Source organism: Pangasianodon hypophthalmus, chromosome 24 (genome assembly GCF_027358585.1).
Source record: "Pangasianodon hypophthalmus isolate fPanHyp1 chromosome 24, fPanHyp1.pri, whole genome shotgun sequence".
Taxonomy (NCBI): Eukaryota; Metazoa; Chordata; class Actinopteri; order Siluriformes; family Pangasiidae; genus Pangasianodon; species Pangasianodon hypophthalmus.
In genome coordinates, this window is record NC_069733.1 from 13,073,151 (window position 1) to 13,095,116 (window position 21,966).

The following is a 21,966-nucleotide window of genomic DNA, read 5'->3' on the forward strand; positions in this document are numbered from 1 at the left end:
TCGAAAGAGCATCCCATGACTCACTGTACAGATCAATAAATATTAGCCTACATTATTCTTGCTTGCAATGAAATATCAAGAATGTATCTATTTTACTTAGTTATTTATTTTATCCATGTGATTATGAGTGTTATATGTGCAGACCTGAGGATGAATCATCTTGCTGACCCTGACAGCTCTGCTACAGTACTGTCATCTGACCTACCCTAACCACTGCTCCCAGCTGACTTCCAGAGCTTTTTCAATAAAAACCAGTTCTCAGCGTCCATCTGTCTTTTAGACATGCCTCCAAGGTGAAAAAAAAAGAAAAGATGATCTTTGAAAAGTTCTTTAGTGGTCAGTTGCAAATAGTGTTTATCCCCATACTACACAAGAATTTTTTATATATACCTACATATACCTATTCTAATGTAATGTAGGCCATGTGACAGTACGTGCATAACATGAATACCGATAGCAAGACAGTTTTCTTGCACTGCTTGCTAAACGCTAGCTATTTTCTTTCCCAGCTCTCCAAAAGTTCCACACTGCTGCTTAAGGCTCAAGAGTCAATTTTTTTAAAAAATCCAGCCAAACTTTAGACACAATGCTCCAATTTCATCGTTCCTCTGAAGTTAGACAAAAACACAAAACAGACAGCCTTGTCAAAAAAGACATAACGACAAAACCAGACAAAACAGATGTCTGTCACCACAAAGGATAAGCTCTGCATTTGTTTCAAAAGGTCCTCCTTCTTCAAATCACACAAACATGGCCTAGAATTCATCAAATATGCTTTTAATAGCTGCGTTAGCATGAAGTACCAGATTTTGGAGATGAATCATTCTTCTAGCGACAGCTTGGCAGCGTTTGTAATGATTCCCACCTACTCTGTGTGTCAAGTGTGCACATTTTCTCAGGATGTTAAGAACACAGATGCTGTCACGATATGCTGTGGTAATAATGACTGTAAAAAGGCTTGTAATCAAACCCTGTATCATCAGCAGTAAGAATGAAGCCTTGAAATGAGATATTTTCCACATAGCTAATGAATATGTGAACAGGAACAACGCCTTCCATAATTAATGGCACCTTTGATGAAAATGAGCAAATTGTTTTTTTCAACACAAAGTTTTTACGTAATGCATTTTTTTTATCAGCACCCTTACAATTAATACTGTGTATCGCCAAACATGCTGATAGTGTGCATGACCATTAAAATGTTTTTGGTCTCATCTGACCATGACATTCTGTGAAATGCTCTCAGGAAGAACTTCTTTGTTGCAAATAGCCTACTCTGAAAGTGGCATTTAACAGATGATTTTGAAATCAACTCAACTGCACTAAACCTGTGATCTTTGGGCTCTTTTTTCCATCTTTCACCATCCTCCTCCTCACTGTGTGGAGTGACTGGGTGATCACTGATCCAATTCCTGAAAATTTTTTCAAATGTTTCAGACACTTAGAAAATTGTTGTTATGGACCTAATTGTACTTAATGGTATTTTCGATTATTAATGCATTTTTTTATATTCATTATCTGGTTTGTGCAGTGCAATCCTATCCTATACAGGGTTGCAGGGGAGCCTGAAGCCTATCCCAGGGAACTCGGGGCACAAGACAGGGGACACCCAGGACGGGGTGACAACCCATCGCTGGGCACAATTACACACAATACAGACAATTTGGAAATGCCAATCAGCCTGCAACGCATGTCTTTGGACTGGGGGAGAAAACTGGAGTACCCGGAGGAAACCCCTGAAGCACGGGGAGAACATGCCAACTCCATGCACACAGGGCAGATGCAGGATTCAAACCCCCAACCCTGGAGGTGAGAGGCAACAGGTACTAACCACTAAGTCACCGAGGGCAACAACCAGCTGTCTCTTTTGTGTTCTTTGGTTTTTCCCATTGTAATAGAGGACAAAAGAATTTTACATGTGTGTAACCTGTGTGTAAGTCTGTGTGACTGAGGGCAAATGACAAATAATATAAGTTTTTCAAGAATGACAATTTGTTCGCATTTATTTAAAATACTCCTTCAGGGTGTCAATAATTTTGGCACATATATTTTTGAGATAAAACACTTTTTTTTTTTAATGTGATCAGATTCTAATCAGAATTATTTTTTGTTGTTGTTTCTCCTTTGAATTTGAATTATTGTGTATAATGTTTATTTTATACAGTAATTTTTGTTCATATTTATAAAGTTGCCAATAATTCTGCAAGGCACTGCAAGTAAACAGTTCACTATGAAACTACTCTAGCATATGCAGCAAATCAGCCAATATGCAAATCATCAGAACCATTGTCAAGCTGCGGGTCCCACACTCTTAAACAACTGGTCTTCATTTGGAAAAGACAAACTGTCTGGAAAGACTTGTGATTATAGTGGTTTGAGGAAGTTGATCATGTCATGACGTTAAGCAGGCTAAACTTGTTCGAAGACTGATGTAGAGATAAACACACGCCATGTCAATCCACTGCACATAGCCAGGGTGAGGGGTAGTTACTGGATGAGATGATGGTGTGTACAACAGATTACAGTTTCCCCATTTCACACTTTTTCACACATGCATGACTACGGCCATAATGAAATTCTGGATGGGTTAAAACAAGTACATAAACACATGGGCCTCTGGGTGAGCAGGGTTCTAGGGGTAAGTAGAACATTTTAGTGCTTTCATCTGGTGTGAGCTGCTTCTTCAGACCTACACTCAACTTGGCAAAAGAAGTAGCTTCAGATCTGACTATAAAATGCTGTTGTTTTGGAGTCATGCTAAAAGAAAAAAAAAACCAAAAGGTGAGGTGCTTCGTATCAGTGATTACTTGGGAATTGCTCACAAATGAAAGTAGGTCAAAACAATCTCCAAACAAAAAACAATCTCCAAACAAAAAACAATCTCCAAACAAAACAGAGGTGCTCACTTGCATAGCAATATATAGCTTAGATTTATTTCTTTCAAGAAACCCAAACAAAAAGTGTAATTTTTGTGTGTAAAGTAATAACCTCCCAGCAGCTTTTTCATTAAAAGCTACTGGGAGGTTATTACTTCCGTTTTTTCTTCTCTCATTTCACATTTTCGCTTCTTTTATACTCACACAGATTTCTTACTCTTAGTAAGAACCAAATTGCATTATTACGTAGACTGCTTTCACACTAGTGCTTAGACGTATTATTATCGGTAATAAAGGACTGGTATAAAGATAGAGATTGGTATAAAAATTAGTTTAACATTAGCGATTAGGAGGTTGTTTGCCTTTGCTGTGACTTTTGAGACAGAAAATCCTCGAAAGCTGCTTGTCTGGCTTGACTGTATGCAGTCATAAAGTGGGATATCACATTGCGTATCTGTGAATGTCCCAAAAATAGCCAAGTTGTTATATTTAGTTACAATGCAATGTGGGAATTTTGTCAATTAAATATTCAACATGTCGTAAAAAATATCCTTATATTCACTCACTACCAAGACAAAGTTTTTACCACCACGTTTGTCCGCCATGTTTGTTTTTCTTAGTTGTCCCCCAAATTTTGCACTTAACATCACTCTGTATGTTCCCTAAAGCTGACAACTTTGGAAATAAAAAAATGCAAAAACAACAACCAAAAAAAAACAACTGCAGAGCTTTTTAAGGCCTGCCAACCTTGTGGCCACTTCCCACTACACAAAAACTTGTGCTGGCACTTGAGAACAAATGCCAAGTAAGAGAGCAGTCATGAGCAAGCTTGCAAAATTCATTCACCAAAATATATTAAGATTAATAATAATGACTGACAGTTATTATTAAGAAAAAACATATGCCCTTTACTATACCATTTTTAGCAGTTCTTTACGTTTGATCCAAGTACTGCATTATTGTGATCCTCTGATTGCACAATGATAGTTTTCATTCATTTTTTTGTAATGAATTGAAAAGGTTTTAGTGCTTTCCTCTTTCATATACAAACCCACTGGGAGCATGTGTTCTCAAGCTTTGAAGGACAAATACAATGCTTTAAACAGAAGGAAAATTCCTTAGCTGGGTAGAATCTGATTTGCTGACTAAGGAACCAGAAGAAGCAAAAGAACAAGCAGGTACCTGAGAGATACTGCATGATGGCCATATAACTCCCTCACGGCTACCAGGTCAGCCTCCAGCTGCGGGTGTTTGTGAAGTTCCCCATCATAATTCACCTGCCAGGGGCAAACCACACACACACACACACACACACACACACACACACACGCACACACACACACATACGTCAGGGGCAAATGCTGAGCCATAGGCAATAAAAGCAGCAGTGCAGTTATTTAACTTTAGCCAAGAAACTGTGGGAGACTGAGGTCAGAACTTTTTCAACTTTGAGACACAAAGTTAAAATATGTCCTGAGATAACAGCAAAGATAATCAGTTTTATATGCTATCTCGAGGAGGTTTTTATTCAACTTGGCACTACGATGATGAAGGAAGCAGAACTTCAGGAACAGAGAAGGCATTCGAAATCTCCCATGAGATCCATGAATAATCTTTATGTTTGCTCAAAGCTAGTTAGTGAAAGCGAAGAACTGCAAGATGCATTTCAGCTCGCAGATGCCACTTATCAAACAGTCCATGAATAACAGGACATTATAACTATCCATTATAATTCAACAGCAGAGCAGGTAGTTTTTTAAGAATGCACACTATATTTTTTTCCTGAGAATGTGACAAAATGTAATGCTGCCACAATAATGCTTAAAATTATTTTCAATTTAAAATACTTAAAGAAAATATCAACCTGGAATGACCGTTAATTTTTATAATTAATGTGTGATCTTTGGTACCCAAGATTTATTTTGTAATAAAATCTATGGTGACTTTTTATTTTCAAATAATTTCATCAACATGTTGATTTGTTTTCACTTTGGTTAATGGTTTTCTACCTCACCCACAATGCCATTTGCTACCCGCTGATATTGGGGCCTGTGGGATTTAGCCCTCGCTTCCTCTCTAAACAGTGATGCAGCGGCACTTTAGTCCTTTAGTCTGTCCAACTCTCTCATCTGTACACTCCGCTCAAACACATCAGCTTCCTAAACTTCAACTTTCATGCTAATAACAACATCACCATTGTTCTTGTCATTATCTGGACTGTTAACTAGCCGAGGCGATCCTCTGTCACTATTCAGTGCATATAGTGTGGTATATAGCTGCAATTCCAGTGTTTGCAGCCTACACTACACAAACACTGGATTTCTCCTTAATATAACACTGAACATTATGGAATATGGTGAGAGAGAAAAGTAGCTCTCACTCTTTTAAGTTTTGGAGCTAGCAGCAAAAACTGACCTTTATTTAACCTACTTATGTTTGAGATCTTTTTCATTTTTTCTCCTGTTAAACATCATTGTAACTGTCCTAGCAATGTCGCCTGTGAAGTCAACATGACAGACAAGCACTAACTTCTAACAGAAATATAACTTAATTTTTATTTTTCATGGTGGAGTTTTCCTTTAAGTTAATCACTATCATTAATTCCAGTAATTTCTTCCATTGTCATTTTGCATGCTTTTTTTTTAAAAAAAAGCTTCAGAATCAATTTTAACTCCATTTTCCCATCACCCTGCTCACCAGCATCTAAACACAGAGTCACGATGCTCTACACACAGAAACCTAACAGTGTCCTGACTAATCTTATAACTGACTTGCGGCAATAAAATAATTCATTTGTTTATACTGATGGAAAATGTATGATAAGTCAGTTTATCGATTTTCATGTGCACAGTATTATGGGTAATAACACAGAATCCCATATTGTTTGCCTACAATCATATGATGATTTAAGCAACTTTTTATTTGCTCTAACATCACCAAACTGCTACATAATTCCCACTTCTTATATTCATAACAAGGCAAGTTCAAAGAGAGTAATATATCAGAGTGCCATTCATAAATCTTCCTTTCTTTAGCAAACCTATTTTGAGAACTTTCTGAATTTAATCTTTGTGCAGTCAACTGTCCGAATGTTCCAGACAGCTAAAAGATAAAGCTGGAGGAAATCTGTTTTATACATTTTGTTGTCAGGATCTACAAATCAGTTCTCATCAGCAACATTTATCTCTTTGCTTGTGCTCTGCTTCACTCACTCTGTCAAATTACGCATATTTTTAATTCATGCATGGCAACAGCGAAGCAAATCTAGAAACTTCTAAAGTAAATCAAGCTAAGTGTAAGTTGCTACGGTAACGTGAGTTTGAGCTACAGGCAGCACACTGTAATAAATTTGGTGAAATAAACACTCACTAGTTTTTTTTTCCTATCATGACCAAACTAGCATGCTGAGCTCCTTATGCACCATCACCTGATCACCTCAATGCTGAAATATTTTTCCCCAGAGAATCTGAAGTGATGATGATGATGATGATGATGATGTAGCCTGCAGTGATTGAATGCTTCCAGAACCACAATGGATGTCAGAGCTGTAATGGGGCCACATTACTGTGAGCGAGTGCCAGTGTGCATTCACAGCCATCGAGGGCATTAGAGGATCCATATTCATCCAAACGACGGCTCACTAATCAGTCACGAAAGTCTGCTGTGAGTCTGGTTCACCGAGGGTAAATCGAGTTCACATGCCCTGGCTTTACTATAATGGATTTTCTCCAGTGAGCCGGTATATGAGTCATTTAAGGACTCGCTGGTGTGGACATTCATATTTGTATGATGGAAACCTTCTCTTACCTCCTTTGATGAATGTACTAATAGAGTACTTTATAGAGCAAAGAAATCTGAAGGGCTTTTGGCTTTGGCTGGTTACAAAATTCCTTTTTTTAGTGTTTTGTCTTCACATTATTAATAAATAAGTAGAAAGGTATGGACTGTAGTTAAAATTCACAATACCATTAATAAATAAGTGGAAAACTATGGACTGTAGTTAAAATTCACAATACCACCAATGATAAGTGTCACTCGTTATTCTGAATATGACTCACATTCATGTGCACAGGACAAGCAGATTTCGTGTTCAGGCTATTAATTTTAAGTCATAGCTACCTGGTGGACAAGTTAACAACCAGAAAAAAAAAACAACTCGCAATACAAAAGTTTTCATTTGATAAGTAGCTACTGTATGTTTAAACTGGTGTGACACACCTCAGTGCTGTAACTGTATTGTCTATGTCCAAATTCCACCACCTGCTGCACTACACACATCAGCAGAAGTGGTTGGTAAAATGTTTTTTAGTTACTTTAATTAGCGTGCATGGATAACAAACCATCTTTTCAGAATGAAGAACATGTAAGTACACGGAAACACTGATAAAAACCTGTGGTCACCTTGTGGTTAAACATATTAAAAGAAAATTAAAACGCTAGCAGACCGACATAATGAATTTTATATTTTATATTTGATGTGAGGATAGAACACCAAATCTCACAGCTGAAACGCTGGCTAATGACTTGCCGACTTTTGTCAAGGGCACAAACGCGATGTGCTACATGATCATATAATAATTGGTTTCCATTAATCTGTATTAATGCACTTTTGACCTAGTCAATTAGGTTTCTGGGTGAAAAAACATGGGACTGTGCAGCACACTTTTACTTGCCCAGCGGGCTAGCTAAAGTGTGCCAGGAAAACAAATTTCTTGATATATTTCCAATTAGATGTAAATAAACACTTCTTTACACTTGCCTGACCACCATAGTAGAACTCTTCAGAGTCATTATCTCCCTCTGAATCCTCTTCTACAGTGTAATGGCACTGCAAAATAGAAGCAAGTTATTATTTATTACACCATGTAAAATTCATATTAATGAATGAATATCTGGGTTATCTCTCTTACCGGGTTTTTGTCAATCTGAAGCTTTGACTTGATGGAAAGACAGCTGTCATCATTAGCTGTCCTTATCTCTGTAGAAAACATGAAATCATTGATGATAATCTACACCCACTGAGCTGATTATCTAAGTTATGCTGCTATATTATAATATCAATCTTTTGGCAATTATAGCATTACATTAAGAAAATGCAAGTTTCTATTGCATTCTCTTTTGCATTGACTTTGCACTAAAATTGATTAAGTAGGCATACTTCACTACTAAATCAGTAGACACACACTTCAAGGCAACTCCACAGTTACACTCCCGCACTGTGCTGCATATACAGCAAGTAAGCCTTGGATAACTCATCAACATTTATTCCACTAACCACAAAATACTAAATCTCGATAGTTGTCATGTGGTCTATATCTCTCGTTTCTTCCTTGTCATCACTCCTGGGAGTTAGACCTGGAGCCCGAGGCTCTATCTGCTATGCTACAGATGATTAGCTATGCTGATAATGATTTTAACAATCTAGCATCTGTCTATATACTTTATGTCACGACAGGCCAAATGGGGCCACTGAGGAAACGTATTTGGTCTAGACATAAAAGTTGTACTGATAAACACTGCTGAAGTTGAAATATAAAATGTATTATGTCTAGACAAAGTTGTGCTGATAAACATCTCTGAAGCTGAGATATAAAATAGAGCTCTTGCTTTATTAGGCGCAACAGTGGAAGCATCAGGCTTATGATTCACAGGCTTATGACTCTATACCATCTGCCATTTACAGACGGGTGACACATTAAAGGAGAAACTGGTTTCTCTGTTATGCTGTAGGGACATTTTCCTGGTATGGTTTGGATCCACTTTTCCCATTTAGAGGGAAGAGTGACTGCAAAGCAATACAAAGTTATTCTGACTGATCACTTTTTTTCCTGTGTTAAACATTTCTATACTGAGGTAAGTGGCTCACTGAATGGTTTGATGAGGATGAAACTGATGTACATTATATGCTATGACCTTTACAATCACCTGATCTCGACCCAGCTGAACACCTATGGGAGATTTTGGAGTGATATCGTAAGACAGTGCTCTCTATCACCATCGAAACACCAACTGAGAGAATATTATTCAGAGGAACGGTGTTCATCGCTCCAGTACATTTCCAGAGACTCATGGAAAATCTGCCAAGGCTCACTGAAGCTGTTGAAGCCAACACCTTATTAAGACCTTATATGTGTTTTCCTTTCATCTGTATGTGCTCTTGTGTATAAGTGCTTATTATCTATGAGTTGCTTTGCAAGACAATTTCTATTTACGTTTGTGGAAAAAACAAAACTGAACACTTGCAGCAAGTATTTCACATTTAAACAGCAAAAGCAATAAGAGAAAACTATTCAACTCTAGGCTTAAACTGTATAATTAGTCCCAGAATGTATGACAATGTACCAATTTACTGACTAACAGAAGATAATGGCCATCTGTAGTCTATTCAAGTTACAAAAAAAAATGTGACCACTGAGAAACAATATGTACATGAATTACTTCCTAAACGAACAATCACTGAACTCAGGATGAGCTGCTGAATTTGAAATTACCATCTGGTTCTGAGCTTCATGCTCAATCAAATGGACATATTGAATAACAAAACTGAAATCAGCCTTCCTGCTGCAAAATGAAGAGATTATTTCACAGTAAATAAACACCATCTCCAGATGCCCAGGAGTTTGTGACAATTAAAATTAAAAGTCTAATTTCACTCAAATCTACAGACTGCACTGCATCATTCAATTCTTGCATGCATTTGTTTCATTACAAATGGATTTATAACTAGACAAACAGAATACATGGTATTAAATATTATAATATCAGAAAGGCTTTACCTGTTGCAATTCTATGAAAAATAACTGGTATGGGATCTCTTGTGACTAATACGTCATCGTTGTTCTCAGAGTTTGAGACGTATGTGTTGTCTGAAAGGGAAACAGCACACATCTATTAGTAATAACATGGACAATAATCAACCAATCTATGGCTATAATAAAGCCCTAATTAAACAATTCTGATTAATCATGTTTACATGCACACAATAAACAGATGAACAGACTACGATAATGGTCTCATTGAATTTTGTAATACGTATCTATTTATAATACACAATTTATCTCCTTGTGATGCATAACCAAATTAGCAATGAAAGTCAAGTTTCCAGTCATGTTTCTTTAGGCACTGCACAATGACATGAAGAAGGAGTCTGAATAAATAATGTGGTTTTTTTTTTATCCTTTTTTTTCCTGTTGAACCAAGTGTCACAGTACTAAATGCTTATTTTTTTTACATTATTTTTCATGGCTTATTCATGCAAACTGACAGGTTTTGTCAATGACCAAATGTGAGCCAGGAAACAGCACATTCTTATGCAAAGCTGACTCTGCACTATGACAAAGGTAGGATTAAGATTCGGAATACTGGATCAAGACCCTGATTTGGAAATGTGGTCTGGATTAGTGTATCGGTGTCATTCTGAGATTAAAAAGCAATTTGATCCTCTAAACCACTAAAACAAGAAATCCATAGTCACAATAATGAGATTTCAAACTAGTGGTTCTTCTTGTACACTGTATGGCCAAAAGTTTGTGAACACTTGACAATCGCATCTATGTGTTCATTCTGAACATCCCATTCCAGATTTAGTCCCCTCTTTGCTGTTATAATAAGCTCCACTCTTCTGTTAAGGCTTTCCACTAGATTTTGGAACGTGGCTGTGGGGATTTGTGTTCATTCAGCCACAAGAGCCTTAATGAAACCCAGGCACTGATGTCAGGGGAGGAGATCTGGGGTGCAGTCGGTGTTCCAGTTCATCCCAAAAGTGTTCAGTGGGGTTGAGGTCAGGCCTCTGTGTAGGACACTCGAGTTCTTCCACTCCAACCTTGGCAAACCATGTCTTCATGGAGTGCACAGAGGCACTGTCATGCTGGAACATGTTTGGGCCTCTTAGTTCCAGTGAAGGGAAATTGTAATGCTACAACATACAAATACATCCTATACAATTGTGTGCCTCCAACATTGTGACAACAGTTTGAGGAAGACCCACATATGGGTGTGATGATCAGGTGTCCATAAACTTTTGGCCATATAGTGTATTACACCACAATGCTGTTGAATTCTTAGTTAGAATGTGTTAATTAGTTTTCTACAACAGCAGCATTTTTTGTTTACTGTAAGGAGATATTTAGAATTTTTGGAAGGAGTCTCCAGTGTCAGCGCTTTATAACAGTAAGAAGTAAGGCCATGAGAAAAGTTCCTTGGTAACATGACAAGCTGTGTTTTTTTTGTCCTGTTAACTTGAGAGAGAAAAGAGGCTGGTGAAGGAACGACTATTTATAGCTGCTATAACATAAGTGATACCATGAACTGGTTTCGGATGTTCCACAACACTAAATATAACTATAAATGGATAAAATGTAGGATGCGCTGGTCTTAATGGCACTGGCAAATTGCAGTGGTATAAGAGGGAAGACACACTTCGGGATGTGCTGTTGTAGGAAAATGATTAACTTCTGGGTGGTACCAGTAACTGCGCTTCATGTCAGGCCACCACGTCCTTGTTTTATTCCTTACTCTGGCAACTACAGAGACACACTAACAATAACAACAGATAGAATTAAACTCCCTTGAGCTTTTCTCCAAACTAGCATGACCAAACGTACAGATCATAAAACACACTGCTACCATCCAACCTGTGGTTAATGATGTTTACACTAAAGCATTCTGCAGTAATAAAAAGTTATGGAATTATAAATAATTCCAGCAAACATTAAGTTACAGGCTTCAAGGGGAATGCAATAACAAATATACGCATTTATGCACTTAAAATTTATGTACCAGTGTAATGACTCAGTAAAAGCATAATGAAGTACCATTTTGAAGTGACCCCTTGGTGTGAAAAAAGGCTAAAATGTGCCCTTATGCTGAAACGGTGGGCAATCCAGCAACGGCTACATTAACTGTGCTTTCGCATGACATGTCCTGCAGGAGCTTTCTTGGCAGGCCAATTATAGTTCATTGACCGAATTAAACCCTGCCTAAAAGACTCCGGCTGCTTGTCATAGTGGTGCAGCGAAACTTGACATGATCTCTAAATATGCTGTTCATTAAGCCTTGACAATCAGAAGGCGAAAAAAGGCAGCTAAAAGCCATTACGGTTAATGAATATGTAATTACAAATTTTATTGCCTTTATTGTATACTTTCAGAGTTTGATATAATAGTTCAGGTGCAAATAATCAAAATAAAGTCATATTCCTTGCATATAGAAATAGTATACAGGCGGAGCTTAAATAAACACAATGTCCACTGATCTTGGAGTTTCACTGTTGATGTAATACAGTGGTTCTCAAGCTTTTTTAGCCAGGGACCCCTTTAACTATAAAACAAATTCCATGGACCCCCTCAGTACGGATTTATTTCACGACCACTATTAAAAATTTGTCAAATAATATTTTAGAGCCTTTAATTCCTGAACTTTCCACCGATAGAACACGTGCTGAGTTACTTCGGTGCAAGAGCCCCTAAATATAATAACCTTCATAATATGGGCTGTGATTTCCACCACTCTAACCATATATATAGTTAGAGTGATGGAAATAACAACCCCTATTATCAAGGTTATTATACATCAAGGTTATATTTATATATGTACACACCCCAGGCTATGCTTCACAGGCACCTAGGGGTCCCTGAACTCCACTTTGAGAACCACTGATGTAGAAAAATATATATATAGAAAAAAAATGACAAAATACTTTACCTGGATAATCATCAGAGACATGTACAGAGTAGGACACACTGCGGAAATAGTAACAAAATACAAATCACACATATGACAAAGTAAATATACAGTATAAAGATTTTTTTTTTTTCTAAAATTAGGAACTGTAGGCCACATACTGCTTCATGGCAACTACACTGTTTTAGTCAATCAAATCTAAACTAATTATAATTCACTCTAGCTCAATCAATAAATACGTAATCATAATTATGGAAGAAAAGAATGGATGATTTGTTTTTACAACTGATCCACTTAAGTCTCTGCTATAATGAAATGTACTCAGCTTTACTCAGCACTTTTTAATTTCTCATGCGATTTCAAGGATCAGCAGTGAAATCAACCGAGCATGCCAACAGACATCCTTCAACCACCAGCTCTTCTTTATGCTCAGAAACAGTGCTTTACATATTTCCAACGTTGTGCTATAACTGGTAATAAGTAGTACAGAAATATACAGTAGATGTATATGGTGGATCCAGGTGTGGCTGGTGTAAATAGGCTAACAGATCTAAGCTGCACTGTCTCAAAGATCAAAAGACAGTGTGAAGTTACATTTTTGGCAAAAACAAGCCTAACAAATGTCTTTGGATTATTCTGGATTTATGTCAAACCAAGCACAACAGAACAAAACTCTTTTTTTTTTTATCTATGATCCTTATGCATACATTGTCCAGTTAAACTGTGTGTTAGATCACTGGGTCAATAAAGACAAACTGGACGAAGGTTTTCAGTCAGCATTTTATATCCTTACCTTTTGTTGTAATGATATGACTTATGAACCACAGAAGACATTGGTTTGTTAAGACAGAAAACAAACCAAAAAGCATGATTTGCTTTTAAATGTTGTACTTTCTCAGTGCAGAGGTTTGCTTAACCAAAATGAGATGTAAATGTAACCAGATGTAACCAGGGTTTTCTGCATGACTGACAGAGTGGAGGCCCTAAGGTCACAAGAGCAGCCTGCACATGCCCTTACAGCTGTAACAACTAAATAAAAGTGCCTCTGTTACTGTACATGTTTGCTCAAGTTAATGTGCTGGTGAAAGGCTGTGATGGCAACAGCCAATTGTGTTCATTTTCACTAATGAAGATTTCTTCAACATTTTCACTTTGTCATGTTGTTAATGACTCAAGCCTAACGTTTTGTGAGAGAATGTCTAAGCCTAATTATCACCTTCGGTGAACGTTCTAAAAAATATTTAGGACAGCAATTTCACAAGGATAAAGTCTCATAAACTTAAAAAGGCCTAAGCTCCGTTTTGTTAGAATGCACTACATCAGAATAGCGTGTCTGCTTGTGAAACTAACTAATGGGCTCATATTCAGGCTAATAATGAGCCAGGAAAAAAGAACGGCAAAAGTTTCCAAAAAGCATATTAAAGATGTATGAGCCCTCTAGGTTTTTATTGTAAAAAGCCAAGAGCAAGTGATTGTTAGCAGCATGGCCACAATATATTTCTGACAGTGCTAGAAAATGTTGGCAGACACCCAAGAGCTCACATTTTCTCAGAGTAACTGATAACTTCATGTGAAATGGGAAGTGAGAGACACACACTGAGGTATTAAATGGAGGAAATAGATTATCATGAGTAATTTGCTTAAACTCAGTACTCCTATGAGTCCTTCAGGATTTCTAGAAAATGAAGATGTGGTTATTTAAAGCATCTGGGGAAGAGCTGATCAAGTTCTGTCCTGCAGTATTTCATTTTCTACTACATTTTTGATTCTACGCTGTGCCATTAATCTACAATTCAAGAAGTAACACTGCACATTTACGCACAGACTTCTACCAAATAGTAGCCTTTTGGTTTGACAAGCATTAAAAATTAATCTTGTCTGCTGAACTGCCACTGTGATTGACAAAAGAAGCAGAGTCTTAAAATCTTTTAGAATTCAGAAATGAAAGGTTTATGAGCCTGAATTCCAGGTAATCCTTTAAAGATGACGGAATAATTGATGAGCTGTGGCAACATCAGCTGAGACTTATGTCAGCAAGCCACTTTAACATCATGTGGGGAAATTTGGGAGGATGGGAAAACTCTCCAACCTCACACACTTTCATTTACAGTTCTAAATAAAAACGGAGGTTGTAGTGTTCATCTAACATTAGCTAGCATTACCATATAGCTTTCTAATCTTTACGAGGGCTGAAGCAGGTGGTGGAATTTATCAGATATAATTGATCATAAACAAATATATAAACCAATATTATTGTATAACTTTATTTCTCTTGATACAGACATGTTTGCCAATTGCACCATTTCTGGGTTTTGGTCGTAAAAAAAAAAACCTGTGCTGTCAGAAAGAAACTCAAAATTCCAATGTGGAAATTCCCACTCAGAGCTCAACGTGAATCATTTTCCCAGCATAAGATCTGGCAACCAAAGCCTCGGCAAAAAGCAACAGGAGCAAATTTCTATGTGCTGCCATGGCCTAGGTGCACATTTACACACAAATTGTGGTTGGGGAAAAAAAAATAATCAAGCTGCCTTCTGACAAGCCTATTTTTCTAATTAACTTTCTGCTGCAATTTCAGCCGTAGAAAAAGCTGTTAATTGTAACTAACATCTCACTCTACTCACTCATAGTGAAAGCACAGGATGAAACTGAGGAAAGCAGTGATGCACCTGCTGTGTGTGATGAAAAACTTTTTCCCAAACCTGAAATGGACATCTGTGTATTGATTAGAACGTAGAAGAACACAAGTGAGTTTCATAGCTAGTATCTGTGCTACAGTTTTCCTTATTATTCAACAGTTACGGTCCACTCTAGCCTCTTGCAAAACAATGCAGGGAAACAACCCACCCACAACACCCACTGTTTGTGTGTATATATATATATGTCGGCATATGTTATTCTCCAAAGCAGTTGACAGCAGCAAGTAGTGGAAAATATCTGTTTATATATAGCATATGAAGCAGGAGTTCCTTAAAATGTTCTTATAAAAATACTTAATTACATACATACATCCATATATATATATATATATATATATATATATATAGAAAGAGAGAGAGAGAGAGAAAAAAAAAAATATATATATATATATATATATATATATATATATATATATATATATATATATATATATATATATATATATATATATACAGTACTGTGCAAAAGTCTTAGGCACCCTACTTTTTTTAGTACAAACTTTGTTATATATTTTTATTTTATGATTTCTACATTATCAAGTCAGTACAAAAAACATTTTACATTTCCAAACAGTAGTTTTCCAGCACAAAATTAAATGTTACATAAAAATGTTTGTATGTCAGTAAAGAAAGCAGCGTATTATGTAACAGACCACTTTTCAGACAGAAAACATAATGAAGGCTGCTGGGTTTTGCTGCAAAAATAAGAAGCAAGTGTGACAGTCAAAGTCTCCAGAAGAGCTGTGGCTGCTTCTGCAAGATGCTCAGTAACACTTACAGCTCATTTCCTTATAAAACTGCACCAGTTATACATGAGACTACTATTTAGCAAAGGATCATCACAACTAATATTGAATTTGTTTCATTTATTACTGGTTACTGCTCTTTATAGTATTTTTTAAATGTAGAGACATTTAGTTTCATTATTTTTGAAGGCATCTTTGCTCTACAGCATTTCTTTGCATGTGCCTAAGACTTTTGCACAGTACTGTATATATAATGGAAACACTGGCTTGGTTTTTTAAGCAGTAGAAAATTGGGTGTGTCTTTAGGACATTTAGAAGATTTCAAACTCTTAAAGAATGCCAAAACCTGAAGAAAAAAATCAGCATCCGAACAAGCATCTGATCTGACTGCAGGAACTTTCTACATTACTATCAACTCATAGCCAAGAGCAAAATAAACAGATACACCACAATAATATAAGATGTGAAGAATTCAACTTGAACCATTTTGTTACTACCGTGATCAATACACACACATGTGCTCATCATGATGACATTTCCAAGAAAGCTAAATTAAGCTGATTTTTGACTGAAACACTTTTACAATATTCAGACTACTACTTAAAAAAAAAAGTCGTGTCCACATCTTGTCCTTGCGGCGTGACACACCACTTATTAATTACACAGCACATGGCTAAAGAATGCCATTAGGGAACACACACACACCTACAGACAAGCTGTCCTTTTACTACTACATCCAGCAAAGGAAAAAAAAATTCTCAGAGATTTTTTTCTCAAGTTGAAATGATAAATAAAATAAATTCCAAAGTTTGAACATGTAGGTTTAATTCAAAGACGAGACATGATTTCCGAAACGGTTTAGCTCGCTTTTAACACAAGCGCTGTGTGTGTGTGTGTGTGTGTGTGTGCGTCTGGTAAACAAAAAGCCCTGGGTGAAATCATTGTACAGACAGTTCTGAATAGAGTGCTGTATGTGGCAACAGTGAAGAAGACACCGGATGTCATGAAGTTAAAAAGGGAACTAAAACCGTGAAAATACCGGAGTGTTTAATGATCTTCTGTATTAACTACACAGCTAACAATCACCTGACGGATTTCGTAGTCATTAAACAATTTTTGCTTGCAAAACCAAAAATTAAAATATCTTATACACTGCTTTTCCAACATTCCAACGTCAGTAACTATTATTACTATTGTAATATTTAAAGAAATCACTTCCTGTACATGTTCGGTTCTTTCACTGAGGTTCTAAAATGGTCTCATATTATTATGAGTAAGGAATAATACACGACGGACCGTGCAGTTACACGAAAATATGGCCTGCAGTGCATTATTTTTGTATAACAGCGTGGTCTAGAGTGTGTTATTCCACTTATACCACAGCAATTTGCCAACAATTATAATGTTAAATTTATTAAGGAACAACAAGTCATGCATTTTAATGGTTTATAGTTAGATTTAATGTTGTGGAACATCATCGAGACTTTAGTTCCTGCTATCACTTACGTTATGGCAACGATAAACAGTTCTCTCACAAACGTCACCTTTCCTCTCTCTCTCAAACAATGCAGAAACTAGAAAGTCATCAGTCTTCAAGACTTTCCTGTGCTGAGAAACTCTGCAAAGCACTGTGACGCTTTCAAAACACTGACACTTGAGACGCCTTCCATAAATGTTAAATAAACGTCTTCTAACAAAACTTCGTCAAAGATTATACACCCCTGGGCAAAAAAAATGAGCAAAGCCTAAAATGGCAAAATCTTAAGATTTTACTAGTCCTAACAACAAATCACTGGTCAGAAAATGAGCAAGAATGAAACAAATGCACTCCTGAGACCTCGTGTGCCACCATTGGCTGGAGTGAACTGCTCTGCGAAAAGCTACAAACAGGGAAGTTCACTTCTGTAGTCTTCTTGTACACAATGGTAAAATCATAATAATGATTAAAATGTTTGATGTAAAATTCAAACTAACACAATCTGGGTGTACAAAATTTTCCAAAAGTATCTTCTGGGATGTGTTCTTTTCTTAAAAGATTAGTCATTATTTGGTTATCTGCCACACCAGATGCAGCCTATCAAGGGCCTGTGATAACAAGCTCATAAATGGAACCAGGAATGATAGAGCAGGGAAAAATCTACAGTATTTGTTTAATTCACGCTAATTTCCTGACCAAGGATTTATTAAGACCATTAAAAGCTTAATATTTTGCCATTTTGGGCATGCGGCGCATCCCATCATACAAGTTCCTGTTTATGAGCTGTTACTATAGGAAAAATAATGTATTAGGATAAGCGTATTAATATCAACCTAGCAACAGTATGTTACGGCTAGAACTACTGTCTGAGCCTTTCTGTTATACAAAAATTATGCACCTCTTCTGACCAATCAGATAAGAGAATTCAACTAATAAAGGATAGGCTAGCTATGAGAATGAGTAAACCAAGTTTACGGGTATCTGGCATTTTTTGTGTTGTCAGTTTGGTATAGGATTTAGGCATAAATCAATTATTAGGCTTGAATGAGAAAATATTTAAAGCTCATGCCGAAAAAAAAAACCCTCTGGGAATTGAAGTACATGTGGATTGGATAGATGGTTGCTTAGGCCATGCAGATGTGTCACCGTGAACTCTAGGTCAGTCTTAGAGACAGTTTGAACATGTAGGGTCTGTAATTGACACCTGAAGTCACATGACACTGGGGTCTGGAGGTGTGAAATTCACAGAGTAAACATGTAAAAACAGCACTGTTTGGAGATGATCGTTGGTTGCTCCACCTCCATCCACAAAGTGTACTTTCTAATCCTCAAGAGAGAGAGATCATTCTTCAGGTGTAGGTATATACTGTACCTTCATATCTGTATATACCTACGTTATTTATACACCTTAAGAAGTAGGACAATACTTAAAAATAGTGGTCAGTGTGAGCATCTGTGGAATATTTTATTTTGCAGTACTATCCCTCATTTGTTACAATACACTGAAACAACAGAGAAATAAGACTAAAGCAGAAATGAAATATGAACTGTGCTCTAGCTCTCACTGGCTTGATTAAGTCTTCTCACCTGCTCAGCCTCACAAATCCATGCTGAAGAGGCTGTGTTTCACCAATGGTGTTTCATTAGGGAGTTTTGAGAGTTGTGAAAGTGTTGTACACACCCATCATATCACATCATGATCATGAGGTGTGTTAAGATCCTATTCCTACTGCCCCTTTATAGAGTTGTTCTCAGCTGCCGTTTTCTGTGCAAGCCATAAAGCACAGCCCTGCGGCGTCCAAAGCTCATAACCGTGACCGAAATTGGACTTGATGAAATTAGCGCTCGGTAAGAACCCATAAAAAGCATTGATGAAATATGTGTCGTAGTCATTGACGCGTCTTCTGAGCCCTGCAAGCAACTCAGGAACGATAAGCACAAAGTAGAGCTTTGCTGTGGTGTTTAGCTGTTATCATTGGGTTGTCATTAGGAACTGTGTCTGCACCTATGCCTACTGCAGAATCATTTATATATTTGAGTTTTGTCAGGTTCAAGAGTTCAGCACATCTGGTTAAGCTGATTACACACTTGAGAAAAGCAATCTCTGGTCCACATGAAAACTAAGTCTAAGGTTTGCCTCAAGTGAACGCTGGTGTTTGAAAGCTATCTGGTCCTGTCTGTCAAGTAACATGTCACAGGGTGATCACAAACAGCTCTCCGGGGTGTGAATGCTTACACTGAGAGCACCTATATAGCAACATGTATAACTGTGCATCTGATCCATGATTTAGGTGGAATTCTTCCTCCAGTTAACACTCTCCACACAAAGCGATCCATTCTGGGTGTGGCTTCACACGTCCAGGCCAAGTCTGAAAACCTTACAGTAATAATACATGTGCAGATCTGACAACACGGCGAACAAGAAAATACTAGTAGACAGAGACAAAAAAAACCAAAACCCTAGCATATGTCAGTGCACAGGGTTTTTTTTCCAGATGTGCACCAAGCACAGTAAGAACACAACGATGTGAAAGTCTGACATACTTAATAATATGCAGCTGCATTTTTCTCATGTCCAAAGAGATGACAGTCCTGCCCACTTGTTTTCTATCGGCTCTTGATGTCAAGGGTTTAGAATTCACAGGTCAAAGTTGCCCTAGATAAAGCCAGCGCAAAGTGAAAGTAAACACTACCAGAAATAAAATACATGTGCATGTGTCACATCCCATGTAATTTCCCTTTCAGTGACCTGTATTTTCTGACCAGACTTTTACCTTGAAAAACAGAACAGAGTAATTTTCCAGTGTCTCCAGTATCACTGTAGCAAAGAGCCAAAAATCACCAGAGATGTTAGCACTTCTGTGTGCGATTCTGACCAGAGGAAGGCAACTGGACACTCATGCAGATGGGAGCAGGTCGTTTGATATGAAGCTCGGAGGACAAACTGTGATAGCGCATTTCCAGTAATGTTCAGGAAAACTCATTTAAGTCTTAATATAAAAAAGAAACAAAATACTTAGCTATATGTCTTGTCTTGTTTCGGTAGCCATTTAAAAAAATCTCACCATAATGGTGTTATTTTTACAAGGTCATTTCCCAGCAAAAGCAAAGCTTTGGTGTGTACAAACCGCTGTAGCAGGTAGGATTGATTGGACATTGTCAGAAACACAAATACCCCACACATCATCTGTGTGAAATGGAGGTTTGGAGAACAGAATCACTGGAATATTTTTTAGCATGCATTTTTATCATACAAACAGGAACCAAGTGCAATCCCGCCCAACCCCCTCCCAAAAAAAAAAAGTGAAGTAACACAACTACAAAAAAAAACCAGCAGGAAGTATATCACTTCCTCTTACACACACAGCAGTGATAGTGTTTTCATAGACAGCCCTCCATCAGCTTCCTGATTGTAATGCAAAGCACCACCTCTCTGAACAACTGTGACATTTAAAAACCTAGTTCACTCATTGACACATGCCAGTGAATCAATCCAGAGGTCTGACTTGTAATTCACATTAAACTTTCCATCTTCTAAAGCTGACTACATTAATTTATGCACATATGTAATCCTGAAGACAAGTATTTTGAATATGCATTAAGAGCTTAACGAAACGAATTTCGTTTCTGACTATAAACGTGATGTAGGCATCACTGCCCTCTGTTTCAGTGTTTTGAAATTCAAACAGGTTACATTACTATTCTAATAAAAATGCATATTAAAGTATAAAAAAATGTTTTTTAAGCTAAACTGCATTTGAATGTGTGATGATACTGAAAAAAATAATATGACTCACATTTCACTGAACAGCGCTGTAACTTTGTAATCGGTTGTTATGATGCTGGACTTTAAATGCAGTGTATAGGGTCTGTATGGAGCGTGTTTTGAGTTTGGGTATTGGGCTGGTTTTGGTTGCTTGTTGAGTTGCTTTAGTCACACAGCCTTGGCAACCCAGCCCAGTAGCTGCCCGTGCTAATTATGTGTTCATTCGTCATTTGAAATTTGGCTGACTGAAGAGGTCATGCCACAGAGGACACAGGACCAAATTCACTTCATTATTTATCTAAAACATGGTACAATGCAGCAAGATGCAATACTAGAGTTAATACGGGTAATGCATTCAAGCAATGGACAGGCCTGAAAGTAGCAAAAGTCTTCGAAAAAGATAACAAAAGATACCACTGGTGTTGCTTACTAATGAGAACTTTTTATATACATTTTGTCTTACATTCTTTAAAAAAATTTCTGTTTCAGAGAAATTTGTATTTTGTTAAGTAATGGACAATATTAAGTAATAAACCATGTTTTTTGTTTGTTTTGTTTTGTTTTTGTTAGTTTTTTTTAAATTGAGGCTGTCTGGGATTTTTCCTACAGAAAGAGAGAGAGAAGAACTGTAATAAATTCTCCAACAAGCCCAATTTCCTGCATGACAGTGTACTGACCATGTAGAATTTATGCAGTTCTAATCACAAAAGGAAATTATGGT

At 37.1% G+C, this 21,966-nt stretch overlaps 1 protein-coding gene across 2 annotated transcripts in view; it reads right to left on the reverse strand.

Annotated features, from left to right (window-relative positions):
- The window catches only part of parp8 (poly (ADP-ribose) polymerase family, member 8), a 45,924-nt gene that overhangs the window by 14,897 nt on the left and 9,061 nt on the right, over positions 1–21,966 (reverse strand). For both annotated transcript variants that reach the window (XM_053228977.1, XM_026931246.3), the window contains exons 3-7: positions 12,579–12,616; positions 9,653–9,742; positions 7,787–7,854; positions 7,636–7,704; positions 4,059–4,153 (exon numbers count right to left, since the gene is read on the reverse strand). In XM_053228977.1, the coding sequence (XP_053084952.1) occupies positions 4,059–4,153; positions 7,636–7,704; positions 7,787–7,854; positions 9,653–9,742; positions 12,579–12,616 (360 nt within the window). The remainder of the gene's footprint in view (positions 1–4,058; positions 4,154–7,635; positions 7,705–7,786; positions 7,855–9,652; positions 9,743–12,578; positions 12,617–21,966) is intronic.